Here is an 18,052-nt window from a genome sequence, read left to right on the forward strand (position 1 = left end):
TCATCATTGTTGGCCAAAATTAGGTCATCGTTGGATATTTATCATGGTAATTGTTGACCATAAGCCCATACTCATTGAGTGCTTCATTCACTTTTTGGTTGTCGCTAGCCATCCTAAATGGCCATTTGCATTATTCCTTTGTTGGTCATCAATGGCCAAAATTAGGTCATCGTTCATTCGCCAAACCAGTGGTCATTGTTGAACATATATCAATAGTCATGGCGTGCCTTATTCATGGTCATTTGTGTTATTCCTTTGGTGATCATCTTTCGTTCGCGAAACTGTTGGTCATTTATTTTGGTCACTGTTGACCATAAACTAGTAATCATGGTGTGCCTTATTCATTTCATGGTCATTGTTGGCCACCCAGAATGGTCGTTTATGTTATTACTTTAGTGGTCATCGTTGGCCAAAATTGAGGTCATTGCCTTCTTTATTCAATTTAGTGGTCATTGTTGGCCAAAATTGGGTTATCGTTCATTCATATAAACTGTGGCCATTTATCATGGTCATTGTTAGGTTCTAAAAGTTTAGAACAATTGGCAAACCGTGAATACAAACTTGTCTAAATATATATCTTAGAGTCTATAGATATTGTTAGACAATGCTCACGGTCTGCAAAAGAATACAAGAATAAGAAAGTTGTAGGTTCAGGAAATTGAAAACTTGCCAGGTTCGACCGATTGAGACATGGGTTCTGCAGAATTTAATTAAAGCCCAACAACCCATTAAGCCCATTAAGTGATTATGACTTTGGGGGTGCTCCTTTGAGATCTAAAAATTACTGTGTCTTCTCTTTTCAAAGTCACTACTAGAAATCATTCTCATACCATCAGAACCGGTAGATCTGAAGTTGCTGCAACAAGATCAGACATAGCTAATGATTTAACCTTCAAGGGTGGTCTTGAAGTCACAAACTGGAGAGTTTGTGTTGCTAAACCTTTGAGTGGGATCTTATCACAAACATAGGAGTTTGTGTTCAGCATATTCAAGATAGAAGAGTCCGTGGGGTCGGAACTGCACGTGGTCATGTTAGTAAGTTCTACAAGAGGTAACTTTAGATTTAGGGTTTAAATCTATTCTAAACTTCCATTCTATCATAGTGGATTTGTTTACCTTAAGAATAGCTAGGTTAAATCATCTCCAGGTTTTTACCTTAACGAAACGGTTGGTTTCATTAGTTTTCTTGGGTCATCATATTGCTATCTTCTTTACTTTTCCACATTAAGTAATATGATTGCATGGATTTAACCTAGATCTCATAATTAATTTATGTAACTACTTAGTTAATTCATTAGGGTTAAACTAATCTGATTTATAGCGGTCTAAACAGAATAAACCGTCATTGTTGTCCATAAAACAGTCCTCATTTTGTTAAACATTTCATGGTCATACTATGCAAAAATAGGTCATCAGTCATTCAGAACAATGTTTGGTTATAGGTATAATTATCTTATACTGAAATGACATCTTTATCCGATGTTTGTCATGTTGTGTTTTTTTTTTTTTTTTTTTAATTTGTCAAGGGGAAAATTCTTAGGTACTCTCAAAGTATAGTGAAATGGTAATCCCTCTCTTCACATTCATGGTAGATCCCACTATGAATTTAATAATTGGATCTTACTATGAATGTGAGAGAAGAGAACATCATTTTTCGTACTTTTTTTTGCTACTTTTATCATGATGATAGTTGGATTTGTTTTGTTTTGTTTTTTTTTTTTTTCCTATGTTAATAACTCAGAAGGGGACAAACTCTTCTCATATAGAAGTATAGCTATGAAAGTTTTGGAGTTGTGTGTGTGTGTGTATGTGTGTGTATATATATATATATATACATATAGATTTTAGAATTGAATTTAAAAAATAAAAGATACTTTCTATATGACATACGACCAAAATCACATTTAACTATAATGAATATGGTTTTTTATTTTTTGTTGCTAATCCTGTAATGAATATCGTTTAAAGTGGTGTTACAAGTTACAACTATTATCTCATGAAGAAATAAAAAATAAAAAATGTTAAAGGTTAAACAGAGAAACATGTACAATTTTTTTTTTTTTTTTTTGATACAAGACAGAATTTCTACTTTAGCTTAATCTAAGTGTATATATGTGTGAACCTTCTTCCTGGAGACTTGAACCCCGTCCCTTGCCCTTCACACTGCACAAACACTTATACTTGTGGAGTGACCATTGCGCAAAGAGTATGCGATGGTGAAACATGTACAAATTTAAATAGATGCAATTTGTATAGTTTTTTTTTTTTTTTTTTCAACCTTATCTATTGATATGAACTTATCCTTAATACTCCCCCGCCCCTCAAAGTCTCAAACTGGGAAAGGGTGGGTGACAATTGCCAAGTACCCAGCTTGGTGCACAGGAGTAGAATACTCTTCTTAGTAAGAGCATTAGCACTAGGGAATGCTAATGCCAAATGTAAGGGGAATTTGGCATTTCAAGCCTCAAAATATACTACATTAGGAAATGCTACTGTCAAGTATTGCAAATTTTTTTGCAATAGTGCTACCGTTTAATTCTACCTTTAGAATTGCACTGTAACACAATTCTAAAACAAAAAACTAATATTTTATTGTGTCTCTCTCTCTATCTGTCTCTCAATCTTTGATTCTCTCTCCTTTCAGTCCTCACTCACTCCCTCTCTTCAGACTCAAAACTCCATAGCCACCAAAACTCCAGATCAGTGTGGTGGAGTGGAGTTTGGCATTTGGGGTTTGGCACAGAGATCGGTGTTTGGGTGTGGTGTGGAGATCGGTGTTGGGTTGTGGGTTGCCGTGGGTTACGTGGGTTCAGATCGGCGTGGGTGATCGGTGTTGGGCTGTGGATTTCTACAAGTGTTTTTTTTTTTGGGTGATTGATGATCGGTGTGGTGTTTGGGTGATCGGCGTTGGGCTGTGGGTTTGTCGTGGGTTGCGTGGGTTCGGATTGGCGTGGGTGATCGGTGTTTGGGTGATCGGCGTTGAGTTGTGGATTTCTACAAGTGGTTTTTTTTTTTTTTGGTGATCGGTGTGGTGTTTGGGTGATTGGCATTGGGTTGTGCTGTTTGGGTGTTTGGTGTTTGATGGTCTGGTTTTTCTTTTTTTTTGGTGTTGATGGTAGATTATGGGTTGCTGGTGGTGATGTCAAGTGTGTGTAGTGTAGCGGTGGTGGGTGGTGGTGGGCATGTGGTGATGGTGTTTTCTGTAAAATTTGTGGTTGTTGAATAGAAAGAATGAGAAAGAAAGAATAAATGATGATGATTAGAGGATATATTATTTTATTGTGTAGAAATATCATTTTATTGTGTAGATATATTATTTTATTGAGTAGAATAGGAAAATAAAAGTTTGAGATGCTAGAAGTACTGTAAAATGATATAGTATGATGATAAAATGGCTTTTTGAAATGATAAAATAGAGTAGAATTGGAATTGTGGGACGCTATGCTCCAAGGGGTTTGATAAAAATATCAGGCACTTGGTTCGAGGAAGACACAGTGTAATAAGAGCACTACGAGCAACTTTCTCCCGCAGAAAATGATTATCAATTTCCATGTGCTTTGTCTGACCATTAAACACAAGATTGCTTGTAAGGTGTAAAGCAGAGACATCTATCACATAGAAGAGTAGGAGGATGACTGAGGAAAACACCGATATCCAGAAGAATAAAGGAAATCCATGTAAGCTCCGCGACAGTTGAGGCAAGAGCATGATATCCTGCCTCAGCACTAGAATGAACAACAATTGGTTGCTTCTTAGCACACCATGAAATGCAGTTAGCACCAAAAGCTAGTGGTAGAATGTCTTGTGACAGGACAACCTCCCCAATCTACATAAGAAAAGGCATAGAGCTCAAGTGTAGAATGAGCAAGCAGACATACAACAATCAATGGTTCCTTCGAGATACTGAAGAATCCGTTTAACCAACCGAAAGTGATGAACATATGGATTGTGCATAAATTGATAAACAAAATTCACGGAGAAAGAAATGTCTGGACCAATGACTGTCAAATATTGTAAGCCACCAACAAGATTTTGCGCGAATGTCAAATATTGTAAGCCACCAACAAGATTTTGGGTGAGTGTCAAATATTCGGTAAAGTTGTGGATCGAAGAAAGGCTCGGCCACGTGTGAGATTATGGGGCTTGGCAACTATTGGTGTGGAAATAGGCGTGCAACCAACCATTTGAGCACACGATGAAGGAAATCACAAGCATACTTTTGCTGATTGAGAAACAATCCACCAGAAAATGATTGAACTTCTTCTCCGTTTGTTTTTGAAGTAAAATATTTTCAAACCTAAAATATTTTTAAAGGTAATAAAGTTTTTCAATCACCTAAAATGGGATAACATTTTCCGGTAGGTATTTTACTTCAAAGCAAACAGAGCATTCAACTCAGTAATGTAAACCCCCGATGTCTTTCATTGCAAATTACCAGTGAAGATGTTGATAAAAGAGTGCGAAGCAGAGTTGTCAACTACAAGGATGATATCGTCAACATAGAGCAATAGTAAAATGGTTCCATGGGAATTGGGAACCATGAGATACAAAATAATGAAGGATCAACAGTACTACAGAAAAATCCTGCTGGAATAAGAAAAGAGTCAAACTGATTGAACCAAGCACGAGGAGCTTGGCGTAGCCCATATAAATTAAGCTTGCTTGAGTCGCACACATGAGTCGGTTTGTTTATATCTTGAAAACCAAGTGGTTGTTCCATTGAAACTGTTTCAAGGAGATAGCCATGGAAAAATCAAAATTAAAAAATGTAAACAGATAAACAGATACAAATTTAAACAGAAGAAGACTATATAGTTTTTATATCGTCCTAATCTATGGATATGGACTTATCTATAAAATTGATAAGTTACGTATATATATATACCTAATGTTTCTTAAATCCACAGACTTATTTTTCATCTCTTCGATAAAATAGCTTTTGAAGTTCACTGATATTTATATTTCATTGATTACAACGTACAAGCGGCAAAGTTAGGATTTAACTTTAACTAGTCATGAATCCGCGTGTTACGTGTGATAATTATTTTTATGGTGAATTTATTAAAATATTTTTCTTACAATTTAAAATAATTTAATAATGAGTAATGTATTTCGTAATCATATTTTTAATTATTATAGGAACAATCATAAATGTAATATAGGAACAATCATAAATCTTAAATATAAATTTTGTAGTACCAAAATGAAAATAATACAATTTTTCTCAAAAAACATAACTAAAAAAATTAATAAAACTTAACAATGATTAATTGGACCAATTAGGAAAACAATTTGTTGTTGATAATCTATTAAGTTATTTTCTTTGTAGAAATTGTAATTTCGTCCACCCAAAACATATTATTATCAAATAAACAATTATTAGCAAAATCTAAGAATTAAATTTCTATATATGAATTTTTATAAAATAATAATAATAATTAAAATAAAATTGCAAAAGCTAAAATTTGTCACCAATCCGATTATTTTTGTTTGGTTAACCTTTTTTTTTTTCTCTAAATAAATGGCACTATAGAGTGATTTTAATACAATTATTAAGAGTACTTTCTCCACCACAAAGGATTAAAAAATAAGCAAAAATTAGTAAAGTCTCATAATTTAACATCTAAATTGAGCACTATAAAAAATCATGCTACGTAAAAGAATAAATACTAAATTACAATCAATACCAAATTATCCAAATCATACTATGTAATAGAATAATATTATATTTTTATATGCTATATTTAATTCTTTATATGCAATAGGATAACATTTAACAATAAAAAAGAACAAAAAAAAAAAAAAACAACAACAAAAACAATTTAAAAAAAAAAATTAAATCACATTAACCCAAAGTAGAGTTTTGAATAATATAAAAAATTATCAACCTAAAACAGAGATGCAAGAAAAATAAAATAAAATAAATCCACCAAAAAATTAAGAGAGAGAGAGAGAGCCATTTTTTTGTGAGGGAAAACTATGCATAGAATGGAAAAGATAGTGACAAATTTATAGTAAGAGGGTGTGAATAAGAAAAGACAAAAATGAAGGAAGACGAAGAATAATATTAATGTAGAGAGTAGTGAGGAGATGAAAAGGTAAGGGAGGGAGAAAAGTTGGAAAAGTAGTGGGAAGATGAAAATTTAAGGGAGGGAAAAAGGTTGGAGAAATGTAAATATTAAAAAAAATAAATGTTAAAAACAATTATAAAAAAATTAAAAAGAAAAAGATAATGACGTGGACGTTAATGTGGTTCAACTGGAGCGTAGTAATAATAAATACTACACTTCAGCTTTTAGATATATATAGATGAGCGCAAAATATATACTCACATGTGCAAGCACTTGAACATATATATATATATATATATGTGTGTGTGTGTGTGTGTGTGTGTGTGTTTGTATACACATGTTAAGAGTTTTGTACCTTAATTAACACTTTATAATATTTTTAATGAAGATATCCAGTGTTCAAAACCCACACCAGAAACTGTCGAATTGTAAAAAACAAAAACATATATGTAGTACTTGCCACCAATATGAAATATAAAATCTCATTTATGAGTATAGTAAGTGATATTTTAATGTAAGAAAACCAATAAAATGATAGCATATATTTATTATATTTGATTGTCTTTAAAGATTTTTTTCCCTACATAAATAAGTCATTTTCTCTTTTTTTTTTTTTTTTTTTTTTTTCTCAATTTCAAAATTGCAATTATGAATGAAGTTTTTTTACTATTTAGATAGACACACCAAGTATAATTTATTTAAATTTATGTTATTATGTTATTATCCCATAATTGTTTTTCTTTATTTCACAAATTTTTGTAGAGGAAAATAACTGTTTACATTAAGAATTTGAGGTTGGCTATACGTAGATCCCCAAAATATATCTGAGTATTTCTAAAAAAATTTAAGGTACGAGCCCTCTTGACCCCATGGTTCTGCCTACGATTTATTTTGTCAAATTAAATATTTTATACTTGTATTTAACAATGACTAGTGGAATAAAAGGTTGATCTTGTGAATAAACTTCAGGGTTGCGTGGCGTATAATTTTCTTAGGTTGAATGAAATCATTTTTACAAACTGATATTCAAAGTTTTCGTATTAATGAAGCACACAGATTTTTCTTTAGAAACTCAGACCCAAAAGAAAAATAAAAAGAAAGATCCTTCTTTTGAAGCAGCATTTATTTCTTAAGAAAATCTATAGACACAAAAAATTTGGTAAAACTTTACAGTTGTTGACATGGCAGATTATTTGTAGTAAAGGAAAAACTATTATATATGAAATTTTACGTGTGCATATATCTACCTTGTATCATTTATTTGTTTAGTTTGAACTTTGAGTAGTCATCTCAATCAGTCTATACATACCTTGTATCACACAAAAAAACTATATGACGCACATACTACCTGCTACCTTGAAACCCAACACCCCCCCCCCCCCCCCCCTCCCCCCCCCCCCCCCCGGCGGCTCCGCCCACAACATTTGTTAGTGATCGAAGTATGACTGTGTGTCTGTATGAACAAGAGAAAACACATTGACTATTGAGACATTTCCTAAATGGAGCGATTTTTTTTTTTTTTGGCCAATTTTTTTTATACATAATATATATAGATTCCAAGAATTCGTTGGTGACATGGCATCATAATTAATTTATATGGCTATGTTTGTTATATGATGACAAAATAAGACATGGGATCCGCTAGCTACCATCAAGTATCACCACCTTACAAATTTAATAATAGTCGTCGTCATTTTTTATTTGTTTTCTATAGTCAATGACTTCAACTTCATACAGTTCTGAGTTGGATATTGTAAAGAGCGTTTCTATAAATATTATTAATACACAAGGATATGTTTTGTCTAGTTGTGGCATTTAATATTACCATAATAGTATCAAATGTCGACATTAACATTGTTAGAGCATTTTAGAGGTGGATTTGTATATTCCCAATTTCCCATGCCTATTGTTCTCTATGTCAAAAGGCTTGCAAATTACTATTGATTAATTTTTTTATCCTCTTCTCCAAATTAGGACAATTGAATTATCCAAAACAAAAAGAAGAAGAAGAAGAAGCATATTGTCCTTTATATGTATTGCACTCACTCTATTCGTAGTACTATAGTATGGCATAAATAAGCCTCCTTGTATGGTTACACATACTGCTAATTAATAAATACGAGTACAGTTTTGAGAACCCCGTTCCTATCTAATACAAATCATATACAATTATATCTCCTGTTTCTTGTTTGGCAACTCTTTTATCTCCTTACATAGTAAGAAAGCACATTGTGATTACCTAGCTTTTGTAATTGCAATGGCTTTTCAAGGATAAGGGGTTGTCACCACCACACACCCTTGGTGCGATGATCATTCTACAAGTATAAGTGGTTGTGGAGTGTGGGGGGCAAGGGCTGGGGTTTAAGTCTCCAGGAGAGAGTTTCACGCACATATACACTTAGATTAGGCTAGAGTAGAATTCTATCTTGTAAAAAAAAAAAAAAAAAAAAAAAAAAGATAAGGGGGTTTTCTTTATCTTTTGTCTATCCTTATTCTATCCTATTTATTGTAACAATAAGTGTAATATAGCTCATAGTATTTATTGTGACAATCAGTGTAATATAGCTCATAGTATCATACACAATTATTGTCAGCGTAGGTGAGTGTATTTCACACACTTTTACTCTTTGTTGCTTGTTCCACATTGGTTAGGAATGAGTTCACTTATGTATTTATATGATATTATCCATCTATATTTATAACTTAAGATAGTGGACTTAGTATTAGACTTGGGCTTATTCATATCATACACATGTAATTTTATAGCTTTGCGTGATCTTTTTAAACTCTCCCTTTAAATTTCTACCATGAGCAAACTAAACACATCAAAATCAATTGTCACTTTTTTCTTCATCAATTTCTCAAGATACCTTACAGCTATGATCTTTTTAAACTCTCCCTTTAAATTTCTTCCATGAGCAAACTAAACACATCAAAATCAATTGTCACTTTTTTCTTCATCAATTTCTCAAGATACCTTGCAGCTATGATCTTTTTAAACTCTCCCTTTAAATTTCTTCCATGAGCAAACTAAACACATCAAAATCAATTTTCACTTTTTTCTTCATCAGTTTCTCAAGATACCTTATAGCTATGATCCATCCCCGTTTGTTGACTAGCTCGCCAACATTTTCCCCAAATATCATCTACTAGGTTAGTTCTGTGATCATGTATTAAGCTGCAATTATGGAAACACATGCATTAAGATTGTAGTCCGTTGAGTTCTATTCCCATTGTATTTGACTTATACAACACTCACTGCACTAATTGAATATAACTCCCTTATACAATTTTATATACGGTTGAATAATAATGCAGTTGTTTTTTTAAAACACTAATGATAATATATTGATATATACGAGGTATACCGTTCACCTACGATAAGGATTACCCTCCATATTAAAGTCGACATCTCAAGGTCAAAAGGCGCATACATCATTCAATTATGTTACTTTATCTAGATTATACTTCGATAACCTCTCTTCATACAGTTCAATAATGCATTTATTTATACCAACTTAACTTATTTTAGTACCACACTATTTGGGAAAATGCTAAGACTATATAATTTTACACAATTTTGATCATAATTCGCTACATGACGAGTTGTAAACCCACTTATAAACCCACAACCACACACCTACTGCTCACAACTCGCCACATGGCGAGTTGTGGCTAAAGTTGTGTAAAATTATGTGTTCCTAGCATTGTTTCACTATTATGTGATCCTAGCATTTCTGAGTGGTTGATATTGGATAATCACTTCTACATGGATTAACCACTTTATCTACTCCACTCATAGTTTACATCAAAATTGTGGCAAACGTTATGGTACAAAAATTGCATCCATATAATTTCTCTAATTCATAATGAGAAAGTTTGCAGGCACAAATTTGTCTCACAACTCTTGCCACAAGTCTAATGTGGTCAACTATAAATAATAGAATAATGTAAAAGTGATTATTTATCATTCATAATTGATAACATCAGAATTGTGATAAGAATTGTGACACAAAAGTTGTGGGAATAACTAATTCACAACAGGAGGCCTTTTTTGAAAGGAATCATCATGCCACCACTACTACCATTATCAACCCTTTGAACAAGTCTTCCTCTAAAATTACGAGTAATTTTTATATAGTCTCAGAGCACAATGATTTTATACTCCATTTTTTCACATTTATGAAGGATCCTGTTAATTAAATTTATTATGAGATCGATTATGAATATGAGAGGAGTGAATATTACGTGTCTGTTTGGTAAATATTATTTTTGCCAATTTATTTTACTATTCCGTTTATTTTTGTTATTATTCATGGGATCTACTGTACTATTTCAGTTAACTTTTACCTTTGCCTACAATACTTTTAACAAAATATTTTTAATTTCAATAAAATAACCGAATCCCAGACAAACCTTAGGTCAACGTGCACCAAAAGTACTACCAACTCTGCTACAAACTACAATGGTATCAATTATTAATATTCCCAAAAATTACACCATGAAATCAGCATAAATTGTGTACCAGTTGTGTACTACCGACTCCACAACGGTATTAACTAGGTAAAAAGGTTATACGTGGAAGACGTACCCAAATTAGCGTGACCAACCGGATATAAAAAAGCCAACACTCTCTCAGTTGTTCAACTTGCTACACAAACCTGGGTTTTCTTTTAAAGCAGATATTCTTCTCCTTTGTACAGGCCCTAAGTCCTTGCCCTCTTTCCATTCATTCTTTGATTTTTGGATGGTAGAAACGTGTCGTTCTTTCATGCACTTTCCTCTTCTTCCTCTCTCTCAGAGCGCAACTGTGCGTTCGCTAAACGCGTTGTCCTCCTTTGGTTCCTGCAAACAAGCCTGGTATTATCGCTGCCTAGGCCTTGACCCCTGAACCCCCCACACCTCTCTCACACACTTTCTTTCCCTCTTCGAAACTCTGCATATATATATATATATATATATTGTTTGGTTCCATTTGGATAATCGAAAACCAGTGAAAGTTAGAATTCAAACAGAAAAAAGAAAAAAGAAAGAGATGAAGAGCAACGTTGTTACTGAGAAAATGGTGCAGCAGAATCAAAAGAAGAATAATGATAGCCTAAACGTGAAGAAGAATAATAATAGTCCAAAGGCGAAGGGTGTGAAAGGTAATAGATTCTTGATTACAGTCAATGTTCTTGGAAGCGCAGGACCAATGAGGTTTGTGGTGAATGAGGATGATCTTGTTTCCGGGGTCATTGACACTTCTCTTAAAACCTATGCCCGCGAAGGCCGCCTTCCAGTTCTTGGTTCTGACGTCAACGATTTCATTCTCCATTGTGCTGATGTGGGATTCGATGGTATTATCACCAACCCTTTTCTTAACCTTTGTTCCTTTTGAATTACAATTCGATGGTTCTTAATAATTGGATTCGATTGGTTTTTGTTAATTCTGATTTCATTTTCATATGGAACATTTTGTAGCTTTAAATCCAGGGGAATCAATAGGTGCCCGTGGAGGGAGGAACTTTCTGCTGTGCAAGAAACAGAGGCAGCCACAGATGACAGAAGCGAGGTCGGAGATGATAGCTAAAAAGCGAAGTGGGAGCTGGAAAGAATGGCTTAACAAGTCCTTTAACAAAAGGATATTGACTCATTAAGCTGTGTTTATTATAGGAGCATCTACTTTCTTATGATATGTTAGGTGTGTTCCACTATGTCTGTCTCCTCACGCTTCATGATTGTGATTGTGAATGTGACCATGCTTCCTAGCTTTGATGCTTTTATAGAGCATAACGCAACAGTAAATAAAAATAAAAAGATGTGTTCTCAACTATGAATTCCAGAAAATATGCCTTAGTCGTTAGACTTTGGTTTGCGTTTGCATCTTGTTTGGTATAGAATCTTTTTCAATCTCTCATTGGCTTCTTTTGGTTTCTTGTTTCAATCTCCTTTATCTTGTGGGAAAGGAGCGTTTGATATGATTCAGAAAAGCAAATAATCAGGAAGCTAACTGGGGGAGGTGGGCCATTAAAGTAGTACTTTACGTATTCATTGAAAAAAAAAAAGGAAATTGACTTCTTCAAAATGGAGGATGTTGTTTCATCCAACATGATTAGTTTGAAACAAAGTTTCTCTTCAATTTAGTTTGGAGAGAAGTTTTTCAAACTTCTTATATTTTTCTATTTTTTAGTTGAGAATTTTGAAAATCTAATCGTTAAATTTTAAGTTTTTTATATTTTTAATATGCATATTAAATTTCATTTAAATTAAATGTTATGTATTATTTGATCAATAAACTTATTTTTTATATACAATTTTAGATCACAAAAACTTGAAATTTTAACATTTGTTTGAAGATATGGTAATTGATCTTTGATTTTCTAGAAATAATAAGAACATGCAATCCAACGGTTAGATTTTCAAAATTCGCACTCAATACAAAGATATATGAAGAATTTGAAAAGTTTTTCTCCAAAATTTATTCACTTGGTAGCTAGTGCTGGTCACTAAAAGAAAGAAAAAAAAAAAAAAAAAAAAGATGTGATTGGAATTGCACAAGCTTGTATCAGAATTGGGTAAATTGCTAAGCTATTTTTGATGATATGGAGAAGTAGTTCAAGTTTTATATGAACTGGAAAAAGAAAAGAAAATTATTGTGCAATTACAGAAGCTTTAATATCAGTTGTTTTGATTTAGAATTAGCAGAAACACATTCACACGAAGAGTAAAATAAAACATTTATAACAAATAACAATATTTAACGTAATTTAGTCAACCTCATATCTACATTCACGTACAACATCAATCAAAATCTGTTGTCAATGATAAGGATTATAACCACTTAACGAAACCTTACAACACTCGTAGCTCACACAAAAACACTCACAAAACTCACCAACATAAAAAAAACCTCTCACAAACACAAAATTCACAAACCCAAAGCCCCAATCCACCCAATAACTCTCTCACACTCACAAAACAACAAAGTCTCAACACATAACCGCGAGTATCTTTCAACCTAAAAAATCTATCAAATTATTCTTCAAAGAAACACTCGCATTTGTCCATCAAATGCAATGACTAACAACATTAATTTAAACTCATAAAATCAATAGCTAAACTGAAGAAAATACCGCAATGGAGAAGTTTCATTTGTAGAGGACCCACGCTCCAAATTCAGAAAAGTTCCAAAACCAACAGAGGCAGAATATTAAGAGAGAGTTGTTCTCTAAATTTGTGTGCAAATGAGGGGGGGATAGTGCTATTTGTAAGCATTTGAATTTGAAAACGACCATTGATCATAATCATTATCATGTGCGCCACAAGATGATGATAAGGAGTGCATGATCATCATGAGTTTTGCATGACGATGATAAGTTAAGCAACCTAAAATTCCTGACCTTAGCTCAACAAATAGAATTTTTAGCTTTCCATCTTTGAGAGCTTTGTTAGAGACCATCCTAATGTCTGATTTTGGTGTTGTCTCATTAAAAACCTCCTGAAATCTATTTTACAATACCACCAAATTTTATAATCTTTCCTAATGAAAAGAAAATTATAGCCCTTGGAAGTAGGATAGTAAATAAGAAAATTTCATTGGAAATTTCAAATTTGAATTTCTTTCCTCTTTCAAGAAAAGTTTCCAGTGAGAAGGGACATCCTAGAAATTTTTTTCATATGGAATCTTTGTGAGCTTTGCTGGATATATTCCCCACCTCCGATTTAGGTGCTTTGATGTCATTGGAAAGCTCATGATATCTGCCACAGGTTTTGCAATTCGGCCTAAACATTCGGAAAGTTACGGCCTTCAAAAGCAGGGTAGTGATAAGATAATTTCATTGCAAATTTAAAATGTGAATTTCTTTCCACTTTGCACACAAGTTTTCCAACCAGCCAAACATCACCCTAAAAAAAATTCTGGATTACCCATGTGCGGCTTATGTCAACTTTATGCACAAAGTTAGTACTTGGAGTTGATTTCTAAGATTTTGTGGCGTAATCTTCATTATCTTTCTATATTATATGCAAATTTTCCAGTAATCTAGACTTTAACACACCGTCCAAATAGTGCTTAACCAAGTTATAGAGAATTTCGTAGCCTAAAAAAATTAATTATTTAAATTTTTTTTAGGCTGCAAAAAATGACAGTGGCATTATTTTAATCATTAGATAAACTAAACATGTATAACAAGTTTATGTCGAACTTAATAGAAAACATGGACGAATGAGTGACTAATGCAAATAGAATATAACTTCATAAAGTAAAATACAAATTATAAGAGTTCAAAATATAAAATCCAAAAACCCCAAACTTTAAGGGTGGGTTTGTACTTTAACCTAGCTATTTCCTCAATGTAGTATTTAAACTAGCTTGGACTCCATACTTCTTATGTCATTATTGTTTAGCATAATTAATGGTACATAATGTTGGAATATAATAGTTTATAAAATTATTAATTTATCAATCCCATAAGCTTTCGGGATTAGTGGTAGGTTATCGTTGTATCGTAGTAGAGATCATACCAAAGATGTTAGATTAATGCATATATTATTAAATTTACTTTTTCTTAACAATGGAAGAAATATAAAAATAGATCCAACCCTAGCTATTTGGGTTGGATACTCCCTAATCAATTCTTTAAATCACCAGTTAAACCTTCTCTGCATTTCAATACTTTTACCTGCCAATAAAGTAGGTGCACTCTAATGTCAATCATATTCTTACAAGTCCATAATGCACCAGTAATTTACAACCTTTATTGAACGTAATAAGCCTCCATTTTGGGAAAGTCACGTTCTTATTCTCTCATCAAAAGCAGGGTTCTTTTTCATCCACCTTCCCCAATTATCATCCTCTCCATTTTTATATCCTCTAATATGTTCCGAATCTGTATTTATCAATTTGAAAAGTAGCAAAAACATAATTGTACCTCAACACTCATGGAATTCAAAAGTTACCTTTTTTTTTTTTTTTTGGCAATATACCATTTGAGTGAAACTCATTCCATTTCATGTTTCTTATTAAAATAGTTGAACAAATGTTTTTAACAGAGATGTCTAGGAATCAAAATTCCCCCTCTTCCAACTATCAAATTAGAAAAGAAAAAACAAGTCGGATTACCAAAAGCATTAAATGATGCATTATCATTACAATTCGATTACAGTGAAGCTTGATAACACACATTTATTTAGGCATGATCGACATGTTTTAGCTTATAGATATAACATCGATCTTCTTAGCTAATGAAAACTTTTCAAGGCACAGACATCTTAATGAGATAATACCTTGAAACTAAGGGACCTGTTAACCCAATCCTTCAATCTCCCACTTCCCTTTTGATCTATCATCTCTGACATCTCTTTCGTAATTTGCGACTCGCTCTTCTTCTTGTAAAGCCCAAAGTTCCTTTCCCCATGAGTTCCTATCCGTTCCCATGGATTCAAAGCTACAATAAGATTCCATAATAAGAATTTATTAGATTATTGTAACCCTAAAGATTTGGCTACAAGCATAGAATGGAATAAGAGCATATATATATATATATATATATGTGTGTGTGTGTGTAACCTCCTCTCACATAGAGGTGAGTCTGAAGCTTGTGGACTTCACTCCTGTGTGAGAGGGTGGTTAGTTGCTAAGAACTTATTCTTAGCATCGGTTTTTGACAATTGTATCATGGTACAAATTTCTTTTAATTGACGATGGTAATTGATTACATTTATCCCCGACACAATATTCTATTAAAAAAGAAGAAGAGGAAATTGAAAATGTCATTAAAACCAATCACAAAATTCAAAAGAATACAAACCCTCACATCAAAAAACAAAAACAAACAAACAAACCTATCAAAGAGAAAGCAAGCCATCAAAATAACCTCAAAGTTTGGCAACAGACTTTTTTTTTTTTTTTGGAGAAGAAGTTTGGCAACAAACCTAGTTGCAGCTTAATGCTACAATTTCACTTAATATTTTTTTATTGGATGTAAGATTTAACAAATTCACCATTGGCTTACATTTTCTTTTAATATCCTTAATGTTTGCAAAATTTGCACAAAATCAAAAATCAATAGTTATGTCATTAATCAAATATTTTAAGTTTTAAGTTTTTGAAATCTAAAATTATGCAATAAAAAAAAATTAATGGATTAAATAGTAAATAATATCGGATTAACACAAAATTTGATATATGTATTAAAAATATAAACAATATGCAATTTAATAGTTAGATTTTCAAAATATATAATCATTCTGAGTTCTTTAATTCAAGTTGTAGTTTTAAGCTATAACTAAGTTTATAACCAAACTTAGTCATTTAAAAAAAAAAATGAGTTGGAGATAATACTCTCGAATTTGGCTGCCGGATAGAGAAAGAAATTGTTGACATCGGAACCAAGGACCGGAAGCCTGCCTAAGCGTGCATATGATTTGAGAGTAGTGTCAATGACCCCAGCAACAAGATCATCCTCATTCACCACAAACCTTATTGGTCCTACACTTCCAACAACATTGACTGTGATCAAGAATCTGTTATTCTTCACATTTGTTTGAGCTTCTTTATTCTTCTTATGCTTCAGCAGCACTGATTTCTCTGACACGGTCCTCTTCAACATGTTTTTTGTTTCCTTCGCTTTTCCGAAGATCCAAATGAAATCAAACAAAAAGGAAGGCTTAGAAGGTGAAAGATATAGTTCCTTGAAATCTCCAATACCCCAAATAGATTTAAACAACAAAAGTGACAAAAAAGAAGAATTGGGGACTGCAAGAGAGAGTTTGAAAGAAAGGAATAGATGGGGTTTAGGGGTCGAGGCCGAGGCTGCGATAGTACCAGGCTTCTTTGCAGGAACCAAAGGAGAAGAGTGCTTGTTGGGAGCGCTTGAACTCTCTGGCAGATAAAGGATGCAGAAAGAGCATCGAAGGACGAGTTTTTTCCACCGTCCAAAACTGAAGGCAGAAATTATGACGGAAAAGACAGAACGTGAAAGGGATTGTTTGGAGAAGAAGAAGAAGAATAGAATATCTTCAACACCAATGGCAAATGTTTGATTGCAGCAAAAGAGAGCACGTTTGTCTGCTTTATATTTTGAATTTTAGTTTATTTTAATCAATATTGTATTTAGTCTATTGCTTTATTCATTTATTTATGGGTATATGCAAGATTGTCAAAATCGGGATCCTATGTAGGATTGTTGAAAGTAGGTAGGATTGTAGATCGTAAGATCAGATCGTGAATCGTAAGATCTTACATAGTTTCAATTTAAAGCAAAAAATACGTTAATAATGGCTTTGTATATTGAATAATCTCGTAAATCATAAATTTATCCATAAAAAAAAACTTAGATTTGCATGATATGATGTAATTTGCATGTTATACATTACTAAGTCTATACTAACAAAACAAATATATTTAAGTTTAGACCCAATGTATTTTAATACATGTTTAATTAGCAACCAAATACCAAAATATTTATCAAAACATATAGAAAATATTTTCCAAGTTCTAAGTACCAATTTTGAAATCCAAAATAAGTTAGCAAATGGAAATTAGCTAACTACGATATGAAATCCAAAAGTAAGATGAATATTAAGGTACGTGAAGTGAACATTTAATTATTCCTGATAGGCCAATAACGTATTGACTCCTTGTGATGAATTAATTGATTAATTAGCCAAGTTTATTAATTAATCAAATTAACATGCAATGTACGTGGTAACACAAACAAATCACCAATAAACTAAAGTATGCAACAGAAATTAAATTGACACGGTAATTTGTTTACGAATGGAGAAAACCTATACGACAAAAATCTCACCGGGTGATTTTAAGGTCACTACTCCCAAGAATCCACTATTATCAAAACAAGCGGTTACAAGTAAAGGAATTATAGTACCTTATACCAACCTACAATTGAACTTTTACCCCAATACTCAATTAGACTTGTTCTGTAGTGACAATCTCTCCTTTTAATGCACGGTTCCCAATACGTGACTAACCAATTGCG

The 18,052-nt window shown here is 32.7% G+C and overlaps 2 protein-coding genes across 2 annotated transcripts; one reads left to right on the forward strand and one right to left on the reverse strand.

The window, feature by feature from the left end:
* Positions 1–10,705: 10,705 nt before the first annotated feature.
* Positions 10,706–11,936, forward strand: LOC126714052 (uncharacterized protein At4g22758-like). The gene is made up of 2 exons (XM_050414040.1): positions 10,706–11,410; positions 11,535–11,936. Exons 1-2 carry the CDS (start codon positions 11,107–11,109, stop codon positions 11,708–11,710), a joined length of 480 nt encoding a protein of 159 aa, XP_050269997.1. The 5' UTR covers positions 10,706–11,106; the 3' UTR covers positions 11,711–11,936.
* Positions 11,937–15,170: 3,234 nt separating this feature from the next.
* On the reverse strand, positions 15,171–17,107 carry LOC126714053 (uncharacterized). Its single transcript, XM_050414041.1, has 2 exons — positions 16,396–17,107; positions 15,171–15,499 (listed from the first exon to the last, which is right to left on the reverse strand). The coding sequence occupies exons 1-2, from the start codon at positions 16,661–16,663 to the stop codon at positions 15,324–15,326; spliced, it is 444 nt and encodes a 147-aa protein (XP_050269998.1). The 5' UTR covers positions 16,664–17,107; the 3' UTR covers positions 15,171–15,323.
* Between the last annotated feature and the right edge of the window lie 945 nt (positions 17,108–18,052).

Source organism: Quercus robur, chromosome 2, assembly GCF_932294415.1.
Source record: "Quercus robur chromosome 2, dhQueRobu3.1, whole genome shotgun sequence".
Taxonomy (NCBI): Eukaryota; Viridiplantae; Streptophyta; class Magnoliopsida; order Fagales; family Fagaceae; genus Quercus; species Quercus robur.

Bases quoted from the DNA above. Each gene is read 5' to 3' on its own strand.
- LOC126714053 (XM_050414041.1), bottom strand. From the start codon at position 16,663: ATGTTGAAGAGGACCGTGTCAGAGAAATCAGTGCTGCTGAAGCATAAG. The intron at 15,500-16,395 runs GTATTATCTCCA...ATCTTATTGTAG, and splicing joins TCCGGCAGCCAAATTCGAGA to CTTTGAATCCATGGGAACGG.
- LOC126714052 (XM_050414040.1), top strand. From the start codon at position 11,107: ATGAAGAGCAACGTTGTTACTGAGAAAATGGTGCAGCAGAATCAAAAG. The intron at 11,411-11,534 runs GTATTATCACCA...AACATTTTGTAG, and splicing joins TGCTGATGTGGGATTCGATG to CTTTAAATCCAGGGGAATCA.